Raw genomic sequence first — 24,086 nt, 5'->3', positions numbered from 1 at the left:
GATTGTACCTAGTTCTGCCTTTGTAATATGTATGTATTACTGTCTCCATGTTGATTCACTGAAAATCTTCTTGTCTTTGTTTAAATGTTCAATGGAGAGGAGTCTTCCTTAGGAGGTGGCCAGCTTCAATAGTGGAGGTGTGGTTTTCATATTATAATGAGCAAAGTTTGCAGCCCCTGGCCTTATCTATCTGGTTGGAGCAGGAATTTCTTCTCTCTTTGCTTCAGTTGTCAGTTTGTCATTTATCATTTTGCTTCAATGGTTAGTTCCTCCCCTATTTCGCAGAATCTTTCATGTTTTTTTGTTCTTGTAACCTCAGTTATTTGTTACCGTCATCATTAGTGCTGAGCTATTGTTGTATGCTTTTTGCAACAAGTCACTGGAAGTTCAGCTTGCTGCTATCACAAGTTTTTCACTGTGCAAATGTAGCTGATTCAGGAATATACAGACAGACCTCCCTCATTTTTGAAAAGATGTATAACGATCAGCTTTTCTCAACCACTGTGTACTTTGCATACTTTCTTAACTTTGCACTTGCATTGTGTACCAACAAACTATTATATGCTAATATTCTACGTTCTTCATATAGAGATGTACAACAGCCCTCATTATTCAAGCAGGTTACACAACATTTCAATGTTATGTTCTTCAGTTTCTTAATATACTTTTTTACTGTATCTATTTCACTATTCATGGCAAGTTTTACTCATTAACCAGGACTGCTGAGAAACTGGTCACATGACCCTGAGACACATAGTACTCATAAACATTTGGGCCAGGGTGTGGTGGATGCACTTGACCCCCCCAGCCAAAACAGTAGCAGTTTCATCCTGGATCCAGAGGAGGTAAAGGCCTGAGCTGCAGCCAGACCAAGAACTCCTTTTGGGAAACCCACAAGGAAGCAGAACAGCATACCAAACACTGATGAGTTGTGGGCGCAGGGAGTCTTGTGCATGCTTTTCCCACTGTCTGTGATTTGACTATGAGTCAACCACTTTATAAATATGACAGCCTGGGTGAGCCTACTTTGAGATCTCTCTGCTAAATAAGTTGGCTGTATGGTGATGGTTTTACTACTCACAGGTCAGTGGATGAGTCCAATTTAAGTTCAATATTAATCATATAGCTTAAGTAAATGCGTATTCAATAGAATGAATCGCTTAGAATTATAAGGTTGTGTGATTTTTAATATACTTTCTGCTTCATTTTACTTAGTAAGATGGATTTGCTGAAATCTTAAGCTGTAAAGTTCTGCTCATATTGACCAAAAGCAACTACAAACTACACTGAACACTTGCAAAATAAGGCCTGTTTTACGCTTCACTGAGAAGAAAAGGATTTATTCATGCAAAACAGCACCTACAGGACTATGGACTATAAACGATGTCTACAGCTAAACAAAACAAAGGCACATATGAGATCAGTGAAAAGGATCGAGTGAGAAGCAAGAAGACCTCAAAGTGAAATATTGCTATTGGACTGAATCATGGTATAAATGGTCTGTAGAGATATAAAAGTCTATGGTTTTCTATGCTTGGGTGGGACCTCTGCACAGGTACCCATCTTGAGCCAGCTCTCCTGCTATTCTAATCCATTAATTATTTTTTTTCTGATAGTTTTGTTTTCTGAAAGTCTGCTCTGCATACAGTTATCAGGCCTCACCTGAAAGTTTGTCTCTGGAGTTCTAAAATATAGACTCTGGAGAAAACAGTTATCAGGGAGAGAAGAATCCTTAAAGTTTGCACTGCGATGAGTACAGGCCTCACCTGAAAGTCTGCCTCCGGAGCTCCAAGACACAAACTCTGGAGCAAACTGTTATCAGGGAGGGAAGACCCCTGAAAGTTTTCTTCACGAACGAGTACAGGCACCTGGAGAGAAGATAAGCAGCATTCAGCTTGGCATATTTCCCCCATGCAGTAAATAATAGAACAAACCTACCACCGAACTCTGCAGTAAGCAGAACCCTAAATTACTCCCTTGCAACACCAGGTCTGCCTTATTGTACACTGTGCATCACTTCTTGGCTCACAGTAGCTACATCTATGCTAGTGTCTAGGTGCAAGGGCGAAAACTCATGAACTCCACACAATCCAATATGAATTCAAGCAAAGCCCTTTATTACAGAGACAAGCCTCCTTATATATGCAGTTATTTCTTGATCACGCGTCCACATTCCAAACACACATTGGCTGATCGGATATTGTCCATGTTCAGGTCTTGTTATTATAGAATTACCTCACTCTCATAACAGGTGTTGTTTTTCAACCTTCGCGCCGGCCTTGGAGTTGCTTTGTCTACTTCAGAAATAAATCTCTGTCTAACAGAAACCCATCCGCACAACAACCTTAAGAAAATCCCGTAAATCTCCCACAATTCCCCCTTTTTGTTTTTGAACCAGCAGGCCTTACTTACAACGCGTTGAATCATCTTTGAAATACACTGCAGTATACAACATATGATTAGTAGCAGTGAATACAGTTACATATAGTGCAGCTAAACCTTATGTAATAAGATCAAACAACTACCCACCTATTCCCAAGCTTTTAAACCATTTATCAAACCTTAATACTACTGTGACAATCTTATTAATGTATTGAATTAGTTAGTCTAAAGTACTATGAATAAATCCAGAATGATTAAACAAATTAATACAACATCTTTCTCTTAAATTCATCACAATCATGTCCTTACAATAACAACAAAAATCTATAGCAATATGATTTTGAAGTGTAACATACCTAATTAAATTTGTACCTACTAAAAGCCCAAACAATGCTACAAAAATTAGCGTTAGTCTATTTTAATGATCACCAACCTAATTTATTAAGCATAGTTAAAACCTGTGCTGCTGCAACTCTAGGTGCGAGAAGTTCTACAAAATTGTATATTATCCTTATAGTTTTGTTATAAGCATGGATGTTTTTATTCCTCCCCCTTTTTTTTTTTTTTTACTTACTTACTTGGAGATGTAGTGGCTAAATAGATTGAGTTTTGACCTGTCATGTTGGTTAAAACTATCTAAGCATTGCTCATGTTTAACACTATTAAACTAATGCCTACTACACATTGCAAACTCTAAAACCTTATTAAGTTCTGTATGAATAATCAAAGTAGTTGTATAATTCTAACAGGTTAGAACTAGTTAGTCTTTATTTTTCTCCTTTATATTATTGTCTAACTATATGTTAGGTATCTAATCAATTTCACCACTCGATGACGCTGCTTCTGCTTCCCATGTCTCATTGCTGTTCCCACTTTCTGAACTTTGAGCAGTGTTTTCTAGCCATGGTTTGATCCACTTTGCTGGAACCCAACGTGATCCTGATCCCATAACGACACAGGCATATCCCTTTCCCCATGTTACTAGGTTCCATGGACCTTCCCATTGTCCTGTAACTCCATTTTTTACCAAAACTTTCACCTGTCCCTTTTTGATTTGTTCTAAACCTCCTGTTAAACCTGCACCGTGAGTCACCATGGGAGGAACCTTTTCTCCTTTGGGTAATCTAAGGTAGTTCATAACGTATATTACTTTTTGTAATCGCTCTTGAGGTGCTAGACCAGTCTCCCTTTTTTTTTTGTTTTTGCAACAGCTGTTTTAAGGTTTGATGTGTACATTCCACAATAGCTTGCCCTGTCAGTTGATGCGATGTCCCTGTCGTATGGGTAAGCCCCATAACGATAAAAATTGAGTGGTAGCCTGAGCAGTATAACCAGGACCATTATCTGTTTTGATTTCTTTTGGGATACCAAGAACCGCGAAAGTTGCCCTCAAATGTTTTTGAACATATTTGCTAGACTCTCCTGCCTGAGCAGTAGCCCAGACAACATGAGAAAAGACATCAACCGAAACATGAACATACTTGAAATGTCCAAATTCTGCAAAATGTGTGACATCCATTTGCCATACTTCTAAAGGTCCAAGACCTCGTGGATTAACACCTCCTGAAAGCCCACCAGAGTAATTTTGACAATCAGCACAGGACAAAACAATGTTTTGTGCATCAATCTCAGGAATATGAAATTGTTTCTATAAAACACTAGCTGATTGATGGAAAAAATCATGTGAGCGACGAACTTGAGTGAACCTGTCAATAGAAGGACCTGTCCAAGCAGGTACAACTAACTTATCTGCATGCTGATTACCTTCAGCTAAGCTACTAGCAATTCCTGTATGACTTCTGATATGAGTGATAAAGTAATGATGTGTTCGCTGATTCAGTAAATCCCATAAAATTCTAAGTAATCTATACTGTAATAAAGTGTCAACGTTCTTCAGAACTGCTCTTTCTAACCGCAAAACAACCCCCACGACATACAGTTAATCACATACTATGTTTACTGGTTGTTTGTCCCATATCTTAAAAACTTGAATTACTGCTTGCAGTTCTAAAAGTTGAACTGAGCCCCCTAAATCAGTTAGTACTAGATCCTTCCATTCTCCCTTTTCTTGCCATGTGATTGCAGCTTTATGTGAACGACCTCCTGCACCTGTAAAAACAGCTGTACCCTTTATTGGAGTCAAGGATAAAAGAGGCATCTGTTCTATCTGAAATGTTGGAAACCACCCCATAAACTTAAGTGGAGGGTAATGCATTCTAAATGATCCTGAATAATCTAATATTGCAGACTGTAGAGCTATAGAATTCCGTAGTGCCCATTGTAAATATTCAGCTGTCAAAGGTATGACTACATAATCTTGTTCTTTTCCGCTTATTTCTACTATGCGGGACCGACCTTTTATTATTAATTGTGCAAATATTTCTATTCTGTTAATTACTGATTGTTTGGGTTGAATTGAGAGAAATAGCCACTCCAAAATTTTAAGTGGGTCAGATTCTTTTGTCCACTGCATTATCAAAGCAAAAGGATGTTCAGAATTCTTAATAATCATTAATCCAATTTCTTGTTCTGGATCCCATCTGTATGTATAACGATTGGAAATTTTTTGCATAATGTTCACTAATGCCTGCTGTACTTTAGCATTTGGTGAATGTGGAGCATCAACCCCACCTCCTCCCTGCAATAATTTAGCAATTGGCAATAAATCATCATTTGTAATACCACAACAGGTACGAATCCAATTCAAATCACCCATCATTTTTTGAACATCATTTAAGGTCTGAATGTCAGTCTTGATAATCAACTTTTGTGGATGAACTGTAGCCTTAGTAATTTCCCAACCTAAGTATTTCCAAGGCTGTGTCCGTTGAATTTTTTCTGGTGCAATTTTTAAACCCCTGGTCCCCAATTCTTTTTCTAGTTCTGCAACTAACAATTCTTTTTGTAATGATTTTCCAGCAATCAAAATATCATCCATATAATGATATATGATCAATTCCTTGTATTTGTCATGGAGAGGTGCCGATGTCCATGCGACATATAACTGACACATAGTAGGCAAATTTTTCATACCCTGGGGTAAAACAACCCAATGATATCTTTTCATAGGTTCCTGCTTATTGACTGATGGTACTGAGAAAGCAAATTTTTCATAATCATCCTCATGTAATGGAATTGTAAAGAAACAATCCTTCAGGTCTGTTACTAACACATCCCACTCCTGTGGAATCATGTTAGGGGATGGTAAGCCAGGCTGTAGCATTCCCATGTTTTCCATTACTTCATTAACTTTTCTGAGGTCATGCAAAAGACGCCACTTTCCACTTTTTTTTGGATTGTAAAAATCGGAGTGTTCCATGGACTCGTGGAAGGTTGAATGTGTCCTAACTGCAACTGTTCCGAAACTAAGTCATTGATTCAGGCGATCTTTTCCCTTGATAGCGGCCACTGATCAATCCACGCTGGAGTCTCTGTTTTCCATTTTAATTTTAGGACTGGTCGCCCTTCAATGGCTGCTGTCAAAAATTTTTTGTCCCAGTTGTAATTATCACTCCTAATTGACTAAGAACATCCCTTCCTAATAGACAAATAGGAAGTGGCATGACATAGGGTCGCACATTGCAGTGACTGCCATCCTCTAACAACACCTGAATAGGCCTTGCACTCATTTTTGTGGCTTTCACACCACCCACACCCATGACTGGTAAGCTCGAAGTTTCTAATTGCCAGTTAGAAGGCCACTGTTCTAGGTTGACGATAGTAACATCTGCACCAGCATCTATAAGCACTGACAGACAAATTTTTCCTCCATCAGGATGTGACAATGTTATTTGTTGTGTAGGTTTTTTCTTCTGAATTTCTAATGCCAAATAAAGTTCAGGAGATCTGGTAGAACCAAAACCTCCATCACCACGTTCCATGTGTTGAACCTTTGGAACTGCTGAATAGAAAGGAATTAACTGTCCAATTTTTGACCCTTTCGGAATGTGAACTGGAGGAAAAAGTGTCCATACCATAATAGAAATCACACCAGTAGAATCAGCATCTATTATTCCCGGTACAACAAAAACTCCTTTTCTGGATGTAGAAGATCTCCCCAGCAGCAGTGCACTCAACCCCTGACCCAAAGGTCCGTGCATTTCGTAGGTATACAGCAAACTTGTGAATCTACCAGGGTCATCTCTACTGCTGTTGAGACGTCCACTCCTGCACTCCCTGAGGTGGCGGCGGCGATGCTGTCCAAACAGCCTACCTGTGAGGGTTGCTGTTTTGTGTCATCACGCTGCCTCTCCCTGTTCTCAGTGATCCGTTTCCCAAAGGCCTACGATCCTCAATAAACCTTGATTTGCAATCTACAGCCCTGTGCCCAAACTTTTGACAACGAGTACAGACACCTGTGTTATCATTGCTTGACTTTTCTGTCAGTTGTCTCAGCATTGCTTTACACTGCACCCTTATGTGACCTGATCTTCCACAATTGTAACATATAGGTCCACAGTTCAGAATCAGATACGTGCGTTGGACCTTGACTATGTACTCAGAATCACAAATCAAATTTAGAGGTTCCTCCTTAAAAAGCTCTAAGTAATGTAAAGCTGCACCAAGTTCTGCTAATTGGGTTGAAACTTCAATAATTTTTACAGAATGATGCCAATTGTTATCTTCACGCCAAACCACTACAGCTTTATGAGACTTCCCAGAACCATCAACAAAAACTGTGCATGTAGGATCAGACCAGATACAAGTATGGTCTGTGACCTGATGTTAAAGACTTGCAGGTTCTGCAGCAATTTACATTTTACATTTACGCATGCCAAAAGCTGTGCTGTTAAGAAAATCAGCTAGTGCAATTTACAAAGACATAGATTGCAAATAAAAAAATCAAAATTAAATTTCACAAATGGTACATGTATGACAAAAGGATCATGGCCTATTGAGACTTAAATTCATTCCCTGCATTTCTTGATCAGAGGAACAATCAATATATCGGTCTGTTAGCAATCTCATCATGCTGTTCCACAAGAGCCACAGGTTTTTTCTATGTTGTAGCTATAAACAGACAAATCTGCAAGTCCAATCGAATGCAGTCAGCCTGTAAGGTTGTCATAAATTTATTCCTCAAAATCTCTAAGTTCATTTTGACTGTCAAATTTATTTGATGTTGTTTTCCCTTACCGGATCAAAGTCCTGTTTCAGTTCTGTCAGTGTAGTGTTTGCTTTATCAAAACATTGGCTCTTAATATTAGTGGAAATACAGCATTCGAAATTTCCTTGGAGATTTCTCACTTGCACAAGTAGATCTGTACCATCCAAGCAGCTCCTTGTAGGACATGTAACTAAACAGAATTCTCAGAAAACATTATTTCAGCTTACAATTTACTTAACAAATCTTGACCCAAGAGAGGTATAAGGTTTTCTGCAAATACAAGAATTCATGTATTAAAACTTTGTTCCAAATTTGGCATTCTATTAGTCTCAAAAAACAGCTTTTCTTTTGTTCTCTCCCATGACCTCAAAAACTAGCACAGTGAATTTACTAAGAAGTCTCTTACAACCAGTTACCACAGAATAAGTCTATATATATATAAAAAAAATATTTTTGTTTAATTTCCCAGCTTCATTAGAACTATGGATCCACTGGTGATGCCTTTAAATTTCACCCTCAGACTCCTTCATGCAGTATTACAGGTCTCTAGCAGTAACATTGCTTAGGGGAGGGAATAAAACCTCCCTCTCGCCCCCATCTGAGATGGCAAGACCTCCAGCCCAGCATGAAAACAATCAGTTTGAACTCCACATCAAACCAGCCGGGCTCCACTCCACACTCAAATTAGTACCAGTCTGACCCAGAGAAGCACTCAGCACTCTGACCCCAAAGATGACCAGTGTGAAAAGACCGACTTCAGCAAGGAAATAAAATGATGAGCTCTTTCCCCAGATGTGCCAGAACCTAAGAAACAAGACAGAAGCAAAAAGAAACAGCACCAACAACCCCTGATTCAAAGCCGAGAAGCAACGCAGTGCCACAACAAGGATGGGTGACAATACTCCAGGGAAAAAAAAAGACAGAGTGGGGGGAGTAAAGCCCCCCTTTCTCCGCTTAGCAGCGGGAAAACAGGTTTTTCCATTTTTTTTCTTCTTTCTCTTCTTGTTGCAGTTCAGATGTACCAAGGCCACGCAGCTGGCGTAATCGCTGGTATGAAGTGGGAGGCTCTGGCAAACTCCTCGGTTACAATGAACTGAGTTTTATACACAATTCCAATTAGCTCAACAGTTGTTACATTCTTCAGCTCCATTTACCTTTTGAAATTTACGGATGTCAAAAACCAGCATATTAAACATCACTCCATTATTCCATTTTCCTAGATCCAAATCAGTTCACATTCCAGCAACTTTTTAATACAACTTCATACAATACCAAGTTCACATCCATCATAGCATTTAAGTGTTTGCCTTTTTTTTTTTGTCTTTTTTTTTTTCCCAATGCGAATCAGAGTTTAACAATTTAAATTCTTTTCTGGTCTCAAAATTACTAGATAACAATAGAAGGAATTACTCTAATGCAGAAGTATGCATCCTAAGGGGGAGCAAGGTGGAATTTTAGCAGTGGAACCGGTTCCCATTTTGTAATTATCTCCCCAAACAAAATTCTTTTGGTACCAAATATAAATATGCAAATTAAAATACTGAGCTCAGATATGAAAACCAAATACCAAGTTCAAATATGCAGATAGATCAGAGTTACACTTATTCAAGACAATATCTTAATTTTTGCATTGCACCTTTGGACCGCTTACTGCTCAGTCACGTAGCGGTGCCGCTGGGTCTCCCTGACAAAACAGGTCAGTGTGCGCTGGAGCCCAATCAGCACCCGCCCCCCCGCCGCTGCAACAAGCTGGACTGGGCAAGGCTCTTAACAGTGTCTCATCTGGGGTGCTACAACTGTTATCCCAAAACCAGGGTTCTTTAATTGGTGTGCATACACAAGAGCCAAATTTAATACATAGTGATGAGACACAGCCCATCACAGAGTTGTGCAAGTCTGAATGCCGGAATAAAGCTAGTATGCTAGAAAGAAAAATAACAGCTACTACACACAAAATTTTACTATCACATTCACGCAGTAAAGAACTAAATTACTAAATGGCTCCTTATGTGGATGACTGCATACGGATGTCGTCTCTGTCGGAGTGCAGATTGTAGTTGACGAAAGAGTTTGTAAAGGCGAGGATTCCTAACTTACTTGAGTCTGGCATCTTCTCTTCTTTGGAGAATTCCAGCGACGTAAAGTGAATCAGTTACAACGTTGAGGTCCTGATCATGTCACCGAAGGACAGCCCATACCACCACAGCTAGTTCCAACGTTTGCAGCGAGTCTCCCGGCACAGCTGAAAGGATGTGGTGGTGCCACACCCCCCCGCTTAGCCAGGTGACAGCTGCACGTCGCGACTTTCTTCCCGCATCCGTGAATGCCGTGATTGCATTAGGTAGGGCGTTTCACTTCTTTTGGATGGCATGATCCAACTGTTTTGGCTAATCCACTGAAGGGTTGATGACTTAACAGAATCTACTACAATGTCATTTGCTGTTGATAGCAAGCTGATCTGAAGTTCCTCTGATTGTCGAATACACCATTCTAACATTTCTCTTTTTATGGGCAACCTAATAATTCCCGGTTCAGATCCTGTAATTTGTAAAATGCGTGTTCTGCCTTTCCTGACCAATTCAGCTAAATTTTCAGTCTTTTGTTGTAGCGTTTTCTGTGGTTGCAGCTTTGTATACAACCATTCTAAAACTGGAACCTTTTCCCCCTTTTTCTTTTTGCACTGTGTCAGTGCACCTATGAGTTGAGAGGGCCCATTGAGAATGGTCAGATCCACAGGAATATCTGGGTCGCGTCGATTAACCCAGCGTTGAGTGATTTGTTCTGTAATGCGTTGAAGGGTCTCTCTTTGTTGCGAGGACAAATATACAGGTTTAGCTGGACCAACCCCCTGCAACAGAGGCCGTAAAACATCAAGGTCGTCAGTAGAAATTCCTGCTACTGGCCTTAGCCATTGCAGGTCGCCCATCAGCTTTTGGGCATCATGTAGCATACCGATGTCAGTCTTTATTTCCAGTTTCTGAGGCCGAATTTGTGAATCTGATATTTGCCAGCCTAGATACTTCCATGGGGCTGTTGTTTGAATCTTTTCTGGAGCAATTACCAGTCCCTCCTGTTCTAAAGCCTGCGATAAAAAGTACTGTTGATGTTCAGTAAAGGGGCCTTCTTGAGCTACTAGTATATCATCCATATAATGGTACATCACTGCTTTGGGCCATGCAGCCCGGACTGGACGCAATGCATTATCTACAAAAAGTTGGCATAACATAGGACTATTTTTCATTCCTTGTGGGAGCACTGTCCATTCGAATCGTTGAGCGGGCGACTCCTTATTAATTGACGGCAGAGTGAATGCAAATCGCTGAGTATCATCTGGGTGTAGGTGTATAGTAAAGAAACAGTCCTTTAAATCCACTATTAATAAGTGCCAGTGTTCAGGTATCATCGCAGGATTGGGCAAACCTGGTTGCAGAGCTCCCATTGCTTGCATCTGTGCATTCACGGCTCGCAGATCATGTAGAAGTCGAGATTTTCCTGATTTCTTCTTAATTACAAATATGGGAGTATTCCATGGGCTTGTAGACAACTTAAGATGGCCCTGTAATAGTTGTTCTTCTACTAGTTGATGTGCTGCTTCAGGACTTTTCTTTTTTAATGGCCACTGCTCAATCCAGACCGGGGAATCAGCTAACCAATGCAGTGGGATCGGGAAAGTCCATGTTGCAGTGACCGTTACTAAAAAGGCCTTTTAGTGGTGAGAATAACTCCTAATTGGTCCAGGACATCACGACCAATTAGTCCATTAACTCCATGAGGCAAGGTCATAACAGTAATATGAGTTGATACTGTCCTTCCATCTATGATAACAGAAATATGATCGCTCCTGCGCAAAACGGAGGAGGAGCCCCCTACTCCTTCTACTCCTCTGGCCATGGGCAACAATGACCAATGACGAGGCCACCGCTCTTCTGCTACGATGGTAAGGTCAGCTCCTGTATCCAGGAGTGCCTCCAAGATGATCTGCTCTCTTCCATTGCATAGTGTAATCAAGGTTACTGGTCGGCGACTCATAGTCATTGTTAACATGATTAGGCCTCCTGTTGATCCAAATCCAGCTGTTCCTCTTTCCTTTGGAGACAACGCTTCCATGCTTTCTGTCAGTTGTGGAATCGGGACCAACTGTGCAATTTTACTTCCGGATGGAATATGAATAGGGGGAAACGATGTCTGTACTACTATAGATATTGTCCCTTTAAAGTCCACATCAATAACTCCAGGCAAAACAAAGAGTCCTTTTATTCCACTTGACGACCGTCCAAGTAGCAATGCACCTTGTGGTTTACCATTGATCATTATAGGTCCGAATGTGGTCGTGTTGATTTTTTGCGGTCGTTGATCTATCAATGTGCAGTCTACTGCTGTTGCCAAGTCGAGGCCGAGGCTCCCTCTTGTGGCTGGACGCAAGGAGTGGGCAGGAACGGGTTGGAGCTGGGGCTCGACGCTAGATGGTGATGTTGTTGCGCTGACGCTGGCATTCCACTGACTTGAACGGGACCGCTATTGTTTTCCCCACGCGACGGCTCTGCGCGCTCGGACAGCAGTTTCCCGTTCGCTGGTAGGCTGCAGTACTATGATTGCTCATATTGCAATTTTCACACCAAACTCGGGTATGGCAGTGTCTTTTGTAGTGTCCCTCGTGTCCGCAGCGGTAGCGCTTAATTACTCTCTGCATCGGGGGTCGGGGCTGCCTACTGGGCTGAGGCAAGGGTGCCAAGGCTGCGAAGGCTTGCTGCTGTACTTGTATAACATCTTTTCCTAACTCCCGCACTGCTTCCACTAGCATAGCCTGGGGTCCTACCGGCACTCTGCTCATGCGTTCTATCATCTGTTCTATGGTAGCGTCTCCTGGCAGCATTAATATAATGGATTTTGTGGAAGGATTAGTATTTTCTAAGACACACTGCCCCAACAAGGCTGGCTTCATCCAGTCTTGTACATCAAACTGATCTATGGCTGCAGTTACTCTGTCTATGAACTGCGCAAAAGTCTCATCTCTGCCTTGCTTTATTGCCATATATGATGGTGAGGGAGGGCTTGTTTTGACTGCTGCGATTGCTAGCCGCGCTGTTCGCATTGCCAACTGGTCCCAACTGAATTTGTGCATCTACGGTAGCATATCTACCCATCCCCATTAATTGCTCAACTGTAACCCCCAAAAGGGGATCACCTCGCTGTCGAGGCTGGTGACAAGATACTTCACAATAGCACTGCCAACTTGCCTGCCATAATAAAAGCTGCAACTGAGTTATAATCATTCTAACAATTCCTTTAATATCTTCCTGACACAAAAGAGTTCCTCCCCATATATAATTCAGCAATTGCTTTGTAGGCTCACCATGTAATCCAGACTCATTCGCAGTACTCCTTAATTGTGATAACAACTTCCAGTCTAATGTGTTATGCATGCCACACGTCTCTCTATCATTCACTACCTCATACCTTACCGGGAATGCAAGACTTTCAGAAATGCTGCTAGCAATGTCAAATTGTCTTTCTTCCGCTGCTTGCCTCATAATATTTTTCCAATTCACAGGAGTCATTATAGGATGACCCGTGTGAACTGAAGCTACATCTTTATTAATGTTTTCTTTCACTTTATTTGAGGAACGCTCAATTCCCTCCTCCTCTGTTTCAGGAGATGGGGGGGCAGAGGGTTCTGCAGGGCAGTCACTAGATCGCAAGGGCACTGATCGGGGAGGTTCTGTATTTGACCCCTTTAGGCCATGACTCACCGGGATGGGACACCCAGTAGCAGGCACAGGAATATGATCATCTCCAATAGACAAACGGCCCGCTGTGGGCACATCACCCCCTAAGCGTTCAGTGGCTACTGCTGCCAAATTTTTCTCTAACTTATATCTTTTAATACTATTAACTACTTCGCGCCACGGTTTCATAAGTTTTTTCGCAGTTTTATCATCGTCTATTACCATATCCCATAAAACATCACTGTATTTTTGCCACTCGCTGACCTCAAAAAGGGAATCAGGATTTTCAAAACACCCTTTCACTTTTCCTAACGAAACCAACCCCGGTAATTGTTTGATACAATCTACACCCCGCTTTTCTAAAAAGCGCTGTAATAGATTTAGGGCTACCTCAAAACCCATGTCGCCGGCCGGCGCTGCAACCTTTCCCGTTATCCTTGTTATCCTTGTTATCCTTATTATCCTTGTTATCCTCATTATCCTCGTTATCCTTGTTATCCTTATTATCCTAGTTAACCTTGTGGCAACCTTTCCAGTAGTCCTTTCAGATGGCAGACCCCTCTCGGATGGTCTGGGCTTTCGGAACGACACGCTGTGTCGAACAGCGTTCAGTCGATATTTGCCCCCCGGTTCGCTGCTAACCGTTACTTTTCTGCATCCGCCGCTCCGACTGGAAACTTCAGCTCCCCATTCGGGCGCCACTTTTGAGCGACGGAGGAACATGCAGGTCGACTCAATATGAGTGATAAAGCATAGTTCGATTTATTAGCCCGAACAGCATATACTTACACAGTGCACGATAATTATGCATACCTGTCACCTACTAATTGGCTTAAGCTCTAATAGTCACATTTGCCTGGTCCTCCTACTTGCAGTTGCTAGCTATGCTTATTCTACATTCTTGTGCTGTTGAAAGCTGTTTGTGAAACTCTGCCAAGGTCGCAGTGACCTTGCTGATTTTACTGAAACAGTCAGCAGTTCCCACCGCGGCCTAACCTTACTACTTATGCTTAAGTCTTCAGAACAGGCTCTGCTCGTACAACTGCTCTACAGACCCATGTCCCTTGTTTTTAAGCCATTCCTCAACAACTAATTACATTCAACCCTTTGAAGGCAACCATGAGGCTGATATGGCCCCCAGTGAAAATGAGTTTGACACTCCTGCTCTACCTAGAGGCCAGATATAGGTGGAGTATTGCAGGGGTCAGTCCTTGGACCTTGCCTGTGTAATGCCTTTATCGGTGATCTGGTGGAGGTGACAGAATGGACCTCATCAAATTTGTGGAAGACACCAAACGCAGGAGTTGCAGTCAATATGCTCAAGGGTAGTTGCTACCATTCAGAGGGACCTAGACAGACTGGCTAACAGGAACCTCATGAAATTTAACAAGGACAAGTGCCAAGTCCTGCAACTGGGAAGGAAATGCTCCTTGGAATGATACAGTCTTGGAACTGAGTGACTGGCTGAGGAGTAGCTCTGCTGAAGAGGACCTGGAAGACGGTAAGCTAAACATGGGTCAGCAGTATGCCCTGGCAGTGATGAAGGCTAACAGTATCCTCGTCTGTATCAAGAGGAGTGTAGCCAGTAGACTGAGGGAAGTGATTATCCCCCTCTACTCAGCACTTGTTAGACTGCATCCACTTTTACCCCCCCAACCTCCTCACACAAGGAAGATGTTGCTAAATTTGAGCAAGTTCAGTGGATGTTTCCAAACTGGTCAGGGAGGTGGAGCACTTGCCTTATGAGTCAATGCTAAGGGAATTAGGCTTATCACTTAGCATGACTGACCATGTTTCATTCTCATCATTGCCTCCCTTATCATGTCAATCAGGTTTGTGGTTCTGTATGTTCTTGTTTATGGTTTCCTCCTTGTCTTATTATTCCTTTTTGTGCTGAAAAGATCTTTGACCTAATGGAGCAGATGCTCTCTCCGTCCACATACCCTTACAGTTTATATTAATTTCCTTTTTTTAAAAAAAGAACAAACCTTTCAAGCACAACACTTCAACATTCTCCTCCTGTTCCCCATCAGAAATCAGTAATTTAAAAGTCAGGAAACACCAAGTGCTGAAGCCAATGGGTTAGCATTTTGCTATTTATTTCCTTCTGCCAAACTCTGAAAAATTCCTTTGTATAAATTAAACAATGAAAAAAAAGTTATTTTCAATTCTATATCATTACAGTCAACATAACAATGCATCTAAAATGTGTATCCACAATATATCAGGTATACATTTTTAGGAAAAGGAAAGAAAAGTCTTTCTGGGATTGTTAAAAGGATTATGGTCTCATATTTTTATTAACAAGTTAGCAAAAAAAAATCCAGTGCATTACAATATTTACATGTCATTTGAAAAACAAAGTAGTGATTAAAGCATGTCACAATTGTTTCATTTTATTCATTTTTGATAACTATTACAAACACTCAATCCAGGTATGAAACTTTTTAAAGACGTTTGAAATGAGGCCAATTATAAATCAAATGCAGGCACAAAAAAAATACTTTTCCCTTCAGTGTGTTTTCTACATGATACTCCCTCCCTCTTCCAAAAAAAGCAACTCTCCACAAAACAAAACCAAAAAATCCTGCAAACCCACAACTGACGAATCTTTAAAAGCAAAACACTATGCTTCTCAAATAGCACTAATTCAACAAATGCAATTTTTGCCATCAATTTTATTTGAAGCTGTCTAGGGCAACATTTCCTCAGCAGCTTCTTTACCCCTCCCCAACAAACAAACAAACAAACAAACAAAAAAAACCCAAACAAGACAAAGACACATGCATTTCTAAAACTAGGTTTTAGTCAAGTATTTCCTACTTTTTGGAAAGAAGTTCTTTGTTCAAAATCAGAACATACCATGGGTACTGGATCCTGTATTCCTTATTCAGGCAAAATTGCTGTTGAATCGAGTAGGATTTCCATCAAAGAAAAAGTGCAGGATCAGTCACAAGGTATGTAGATTCCTATTCATTCTATACTGCTCCCCTCATGTTAAAAGCTAAGGAGTAGGGGGAAAGATTAGCAACTCCTGTTAGCGCTCTCCAGAATCAATGTAGTATGTAACTATTTCACTTCTGCTTGAAAAAAGATACAAGAATTGACATCATTCTCTCCCACTATACCGAAACAAAAAAAGTACACCCACTCACCCCACAAACTGGGGAGAGTGGGGGTGGGGGGGAAGAGATTATGACACCAATCTTGACAGAAAGTACTGGTGTGAGATAAATAGATGCTCATTGGAAAACTGACAGAATAATTAGGAGGACCGATGGTTTTGGCCCATAAGCTACATAGCTATGCTGTTAGTTTGGTTCTTTAGTTTAAAAAAAAAATTTTTTTTTTAATGCTAAACACAGAAATAACAAGTTTTATATTCACAGGAATTATTTTCCCTGTCCCCTTCCCCTTTGGAAAAAAATAACACCACCACTCATTTTGCATGAGAAAGTTAATTGTGTCATTTTTGCAACAGTTCCAGCTGATAAGAAATAAACATATGTCAAACAAAACCACACAGTCAGTCACATTAAATTCTATCAAATACTAGAACTGTAGTTGAATACTAACAAACAGCTTACCTGGAATAAAGGATGGCAATTCACAAAACATTATCTAGAAATTAAAGACTCTCTCATTATTTATTTATTTATTTATTTATAAAAATCACAGTATTTTAAGAAATAAAATCCACAGTGGGATTTTAAGCACAATTTGTTTTCCTTTCTTTAAAATTTTGTTTCTTCCTCCTTTCAACACCTTGCCTAGCAGTTTCTCTACTTTAATCATAATGACAACAGGCAGTACTAACAAATGCAGATATGTTCCTCTGTAATTTTGAGGTATTAGGAAACAGGTAGCTGTTTTAAGTAAAGCAGTTTCTGACTTGGTTTTGGTTTATTTTCTAAAGCAGTTGCATTTGGTCTGGAAAATCATAATATATTGAAATTTGCATGTTGAAAAGTTACATCACTCCCCCCAACCATGCTCATTATGCTTCTGTTTGTAAACAGTACAAGTCTCTACTGCAAAGCACATTGTGTAATGTAGAGATGCAAGGAGTTTCATTAGTCCAATATGAATGTAACTTCCCATTGTCAAGATCCAGAAGAAAAGATGCAGTGATATAATGGAATAACTTATTCCATAATTTAAATAACTTTAATATACACATATTCACATAGGTACCAGTGCTTTGAAATATAGATCATTCATTACTAAAAGTAGCTTTGTTTCTTCCTTCTGCCCACCCCACCTGCCCATCCCTTCCCATTCACCACTGTTCAAGCAAGTTGATTAAAATCACACCAATTTTTATTCATTTTTTGGCCTTTGAGGTCTCTTGGAGAGGTTTGTCAGCAGCTACAACACTGACTGTAGTTTCACTGTTGTTGAAGACCACCACCATTTTATTAGTGTTTCCCTTTTCTTCTCCTGTCAGTGTATTAACAGTTTTTTCTGTGTTCTCCTTCAGTTTTCTGTCCTCTCCGGTCCCTTGCTTACTTTCATTCAGAGCCCTGAAAATCCAAGCAGCAGAAAATGGAAACCTTTACAATCCAAACATGCTTTGGATACAAGGGAATAGGGAGAGTACTTCTCCCAATCAGTAAACAAACCAATAAATATTACTAAAGCTTGCAACATTTCAAGTATTTTTATTTAAACAGACAAGAAATAATACTTTCTCTTATCCTTTATCCCTCCACAGCCTAGCTACAATATTGCATTGAAACATCTTCCATATGCTGGAAGACAGTCCTGGCTGAGATCTTGTCTTTGAAGAAACTCTGGTCAGCAAAGACAGCCTAGAACCTGGGCAGAATCAAGGAAGACTATAAAGCCCTGGAGGTGGAAATGAAAAATATTGGTGCCCAAGTTATTTTTTTCCTTCATTTTACCAGTTGGAGGAAAGGGGGCAGCCAGAAATAGATGTATAATGCACATCAACTCCTGGCTTCGTGGCGGGTGTTGTCATGAAGGTTTTGGCTTTTATGACAATGGGACATTCTTTGATGACTATAATCTGTTAGGGAGGGATGGAATCCACTTGTCTAGAAGAGGCAAGGGAATCTTTGGCAGCAGGCTGGACAACTTGGTGAGGTAGACTTTAAACTGAAGGACTTGGGGGAGCAGGGTCCAAAGTGGCAATGCTCACACCATTGCAACCAACTGGCAAATAAGCCAGGCCAATCAGAGCAGTGACAAATGTTCCTTAGCTGCCTCCCAAGATGAGAACCAGAGGGCCAACCACCTCAAAGGTGTGTAAGGCTATGGTGGATCCTCTTGCACCCCTCCTGGGAAACCTGCATGCTCAATTACTTCTATGAAATGCCTGTATACCAATGCATGCAGCATGGGGAATAAACAGGAAGAATTAGAGATATGTGTGCTGTCGCAGGGCCATGATGTCATTGAAATTACAGAGACATGATGGGATAGCTTGCATGACTGGAATGCTGTCATGGATGGTTATGTACTTTTTTGGGAAAGTCAGGCCAGCAGGGTGAGTTGGTGGAGTTGCTCTTTACATGAGAGAGCAACTGGAATGTATTGAGCTCTCTGGGGGGATGAAGAATGAGTCAAGAGCTTATGGGTAAGAATTAAGGGGCAGGCTAATATGGGCGACGCCGTTGTGTGTGTTTACTACAGGCCACCTGATCAGGAAGAAGAAGTCGATGAGGTCTTCTACAGACAGCTGAAAGTAGACTCACGATCACAGGCCCTGATTCTCATGGGGGACTTCAACCACCCTGATATCTGCTGCAAAGACAACACAGCTAGACACACATAGTCCAGGAGGTTCCTGCAGATCATTGACAATAACTTTTTGACACAGGTGGTAGAGGAGGCAACAAGGAGAGATGTGCTGCTGAACCTTGTACTAACAAACAAAGAAGGACTGGTTGGAGATGTGAAGGTTGGGGGCAGCCTTGGCTGCAGTGACCATGAGATGGTGAAGCTCAGGATCCTGCAAGGAGGAAGAAGAGCAATAAATAAGATTACAGTCATGGACTTCAAGAGCGCTAACTTTGGCCTCTGCAAGGTCCTACTTGGAGGAATCCCATGGGATAGGGCTCTAGAAGGCAGGGGGTTCCAGGAGAGCTGGTCAATATTCAAGCATCACTTCCCCCAAGCTCAAGATTGGTGCATCCCTATGAGCAAAAAGTCAAGCAAAAAGAGCAGAAGACCTGCATGGATGAGCAAGGAGCTTCTGACAAAACTCAAATGGAGGAAGGAAGTTCATGGAAAAGAGACAGGCCACTTGGGAGGAATATAGGAACATTGTTAGAGTATGTGGGGAAGCGGTGAAGAAGGCTAAGCTCCACTTGGAAGTAAATGTGGCCAGGGATGTCAAGGACAACAAGAAGGGCTTCTTCAAGTACCTAGCAGCAAAAGGAAAATTAGGGAAAATGTGGGCCCACTGCTGAATGAGGTGGGTGCCACGTTGGTGGAGGATACAGAGAAGACTGAGCTACCGAATGCTGCCTTTGTTTAATTCTTTACAACTAAGGCGGGCCCTCAGGAATCCCAGACCCTGGAGGTAAGAGAAAGTCTGGAGAAAGGAAGTCTTTCCCTTGTCTGAGGAGGATCAGGTCAGAGATCATTTAGGGAAACTGGACATCCACAAATCCGTGGGCCCCAATGGGATGCACCCACGAGTGCTGAGAGAGCTGGCAGATGTTCTTGCTAAGCCACTCTCCATCACCTTTGAAAGGTCATGGAGAACAGGAGAGGTGCCTGAGGACTGGAGGAAAGCCAGTGTCACTCCAATATTCAAAAAGGGCAAGAAGGATGACCCAGGAAACTACAGGCCAGTCAGTCTCCCCTCCGTCCCTGGAAAGGTGATGGAACAACTCATTCTGGATGTCATCTCGAAGCATGTGGAGGAAAATAAGGTTGTCAGGAGTAGTCGGTATGGATTCACCAAGGGGAAATCATGCTTGACCAACCTGAGAGCCTTCTATGATGGCATGACTGGCTGGGCAGATGAGGAGAGAGCAATGGATGTTGTCTACCTTGACTTCAGCAAGGCTTTTGACATTGTTTTGCACAACATCCTCATAGGTAAGCTCAGGAAGTGTGGGTTGGATGACTGCAGAGTGAGATGGATTGAGAACTGGCTGGATGGCAGAGCTCAGGGTTGTGATGAACTGTGCAGAGTCTAGTTGGAGGCCTGCAGATAGTGGTGTTCCTCAGGGGTCAGTACTGGGTCTAGTCTTGTTCAACCTGTTCATCAACAACCTGGATGAAGAGACTGAGTGCACCCTCAGCAAGTTTGCTGATGATACCAAACTGGAAGGAGAGGTTGATACACCAGAAGGTCGTGCTGCCATTCAACAAGATCTGGACAGGCTGAAGGACTGGGCAGAGAAGAAACTGATGAAATTAAATAAGGGCAAGTGTAGGGCCCATCACCTGGGGAGGAATAACCCCAGGCACCAGTACAGGTTAGGGGTTGACCTGCTGGAAAGCAGCATTGCAGAGAAGGACCTGGGAGTCCTGGTGGACAACAGGCTGACCATGAGCCAGCAATGTGCCCTTGTGGCCAAGAAGGCCAATGGAATCCTGGGGTGCATTAAGAAGAGTGTGGCCAGCAGGTCAAGGAAGGTTATCCTCCCCCCCTACTCTGCCCTGGTGAGACTGCATCTGGAGTACTGTGTCCAGTTCTGGGCTCCTCAGTTTAAGAAAGACAAGGAATGACTGGAGAGTATCTAGCAGAGAGCTACAAAGATGATTAGGGTCTGGAGCATCTTTCTTATGAGGAAAAGCTGAAAGCGCTCGGTCTGTTCAGCTTGGAGAAAAGACTGAGAGGGGATCTTATTTATGCTTATTAATATCTTAAGGGTGGGTATCAAGAGAATGCGACCAGACTCTTCAGTGATGCCCAATGACAAGGTAATCAGCACAAACTGAAAGATAGGAAGTGCCATCTGAATATGAGGAGAAACTTCTTTACTTTGAGGGTGACAGAGCACAGGCTGCCCAGAGAGGCTGTGGAGTCTCCTTCTGGTGATACAAACAAGTGCCTGGATGCATTCCTGTGCAATCTGCTCTAGGTCTATCTGCTTTAGCAGGGGAGTTGGACCTCCAGAGATCCCTTTCAACATAAACCATTCTGTGATTCTGTTGAAAAGATCTTTGTCAAGAGAAGGAAAATTAATGTCTCAGACATGCCTATTATTTCACAGCATGGACTGATATTTATTAGTATGAAAGGAAAAGATCTTTGCTATTAACTTCTCCATGTGCTTTTTGGGGAGCACACTTATTGAGATTTTCCTTCACTTGAAGCCCTTATAACTTCTCTGTACATAATTCTTTGCACTGCAACTCCAATTTTAGTTTAAAGCATGCTAGAAAGAAATAATAAGGAAGAGAAAAAGCCAAAAGAAACCCATATTCCATATAATTTGCTGCCATTTCCATGTTGCTTTCCTGGCAAGCAAACATCAACAACAGACACAAGTAATGTTAATTTTGGACCAACAAACTGCTACTCACCCTCAAATGAAGTTTAAGCCTTAGGATCATAGCACAGAACATTTATGTGCTACATTTGGATTTGATCACGCTAGATTTTAACTCCCAAACAGAGGGAATTTCTGGAAGGATCTGTATTCTGGAAATGACCATCTGTAGATAAAGGTTTCTTTCAGTTTGAGGTCTGCTCTAGACCTCAAGCTGGAAGGGTGTTTGAACATACAGATATATTCAGGTACAGGTTTAAAAACAACCATTACCTTGTGGATTCCTGGGTCAAATAGGATGGACAGAAGCATCTATTAGTTTGGTGCAAAAGGAATTGCAGTTTTTGCATTGTTGAAATTTGCCATTTGGTATTGGAATACATTCTTAAATAAATGTGGTTATGTTATACATAACTTCAATGTGCCTTTCTTGCTTTGTTTTTTTTTTTTTTTTTGGTTACTGACTTATTACTTGCTGTTTATTTTATATTTCTTTTAGACTATGAAATAGTGTCAGACAAAAAGCCAATTCAAGCAATTTTCTTATTCAAGTTCAAAATGGAGACAACTTGCAACATCAACAATGCATTTGACCCACGAACTGCTAACGAACAGTGCAGTCATGGTTCAAGAAGTTTTGCAAAGGAGACAAGAGCCTTGAAGATGAGGAGCATAGTGGCCAGCCATGGGAAGTTGACAATGACCAAATGAAAGCAATCATCGAAGCTGATCCTCACAACTACACAAGAAGTTGCCAAAGAACTCAATGTTGACCATTCTATGGTTGTTCGGCATTTGAAGCAAATTGGAAAGGTGAAAAAGCTCCATAAGTGGGTGCCTCATGAGGTGACTGAAAATAAAAAAAATCATTTTGAAGTGTCATCTTCTACTCAACAACAATGAACCATTTCTTGATCGGATTGTGACATGCGAAAAAAAGTGGATTGTATACGGCAACCAGTGATGACCAGCTCAGCGGTTGGACTGAGAAGAACCTCCAAAGCACTTCCCAAAGCCAAACTTGCAGTAAAAAAAGGTCATGATCACTGTTTGGTGGTCTGCTGCTGGTCTGATCCACTACAGCTTTCTGAATCCCAGCAAAACCATTACATCTGAGAAATATGCTCAGCAAATCCATGAGATGCACCGAAAACTGCAATGCCTGCAGCCAGCATTGGTCAACAGAAAGGGCCCAATTCTTCTCCATGACGATGCCCGACCGTATGTCACACAACCAGTGCTTCAAAAGTTGAACAAATTGGGCTACGAAGTTTTAACTCATACACCATATTCACCTGACCTCTTGCCAACCGACTACCACTTCTTCAAGCATCTCGACAACTTTTCACAGGGAAAATGCTTCCACAACCAGCAGGATGCAGAAAAAGCTTTCCAAGAGTTTGTTGAATCCTGAAGCACATATTTTTACACTACAGGAATAAACAAACTCATTGGCAAAACTGTGTTGACTGTAATGGTTCTTATTTTGATTAATAAAGATGTGTTTGAGCCTAGTTACAGTGATTTAAAATTCACAGTCCAGTCAAAACCACAATTACTTTTGCACCAACCTAGTTGTTGAGTAAATGCATCTCATAATTGCATCCAACAATGTTTGTGTTATGCAGAATTCTTCCCTTTTTAGAATAATCTGTCATATTCCCATGTTTGCTTTCATTACAGGTTTCTTGGGTGGGGAAGGGAGGAATGGGTGGGGAGATGCACAAAGATCAACTGTTACATTTAGCAGTTATGCAAAGGAGTCTGCAAACCAACTTACATGCCATGCCTCAGCACATGTCGTTCCCACTCAGAGCTCTCTGTAAATGATCGACCACAGAACTCACATGGAAAGCGCTTCTCTGGAGCTCTACTGTCAGGATACACGATGGTCTCTGGGAGAGAACAATATTATCTGCACATTCATGAGCATCAGGGCAAGAAGGGACCTTTATGATTATACTATGATCTTCCCTGCTGCCCTTCAGGGAGGAAAAATGTCCTGAAGATGATTTTCCTTTAAAAAGTAGGTATTTCTGAAACTGTTCTCCCTATCCTAAAAATGCAAGGTGTGAAAGTTCTATAACCACCACTATGAGAAAAGGTCAATTAACTACAATATGGAAAGGGGAGAGGGGAATAGGACTTTCAAAATAATGGAGTGCTTCCCACTTAGACACCTACATAAAGAGCCAAGGTTTTGTATTGTACTTAAAAGGAAACTGAGGTTCTCTGAAGTGACCAGGATTTCAAGAAGGCACAGAGCCATCCTGAAAAGTCACAACACACATTGCAGCTGAAAAATCCTATCCTTCATTTTAAGTCTGTTATATCTATTTGTAGAGATGTTTTATTGCTCTCTGTATTTAAAAAAGCTTGGAAATTCAATATTGGGTT

General features: G+C 41.4%; 1 protein-coding gene across 1 annotated transcript in view; it reads right to left on the bottom strand.

Annotated features, from left to right (window-relative positions):
* Positions 1-15,402: 15,402 nt before the first annotated feature.
* LOC136114593 (zinc finger protein 462-like) overlaps positions 15,403-24,086 on the bottom strand; it is an 84,429-nt gene continuing 75,745 nt past the window's right edge. Inside the window, exons 11-12 of the mRNA XM_065859973.2 lie at positions 23,470-23,584; positions 15,403-17,738 (exon numbers count right to left, since the gene is read on the bottom strand). Coding sequence (XP_065716045.1) covers positions 17,540-17,738; positions 23,470-23,584 — 314 coding nt within the window. The 3' untranslated portion in view covers positions 15,403-17,539. The remainder of the gene's footprint in view (positions 17,739-23,469; positions 23,585-24,086) is intronic.

The sequence above is a fragment of the Patagioenas fasciata genome, chromosome W (assembly GCF_037038585.1).
Source record: "Patagioenas fasciata isolate bPatFas1 chromosome W, bPatFas1.hap1, whole genome shotgun sequence".
NCBI classification, from domain to species: domain Eukaryota; kingdom Metazoa; phylum Chordata; class Aves; order Columbiformes; family Columbidae; genus Patagioenas; species Patagioenas fasciata.
The sequence above is the reverse complement of the archived record's forward strand: the minus strand, read 5'-3'. Positions and strand labels throughout refer to the sequence as shown.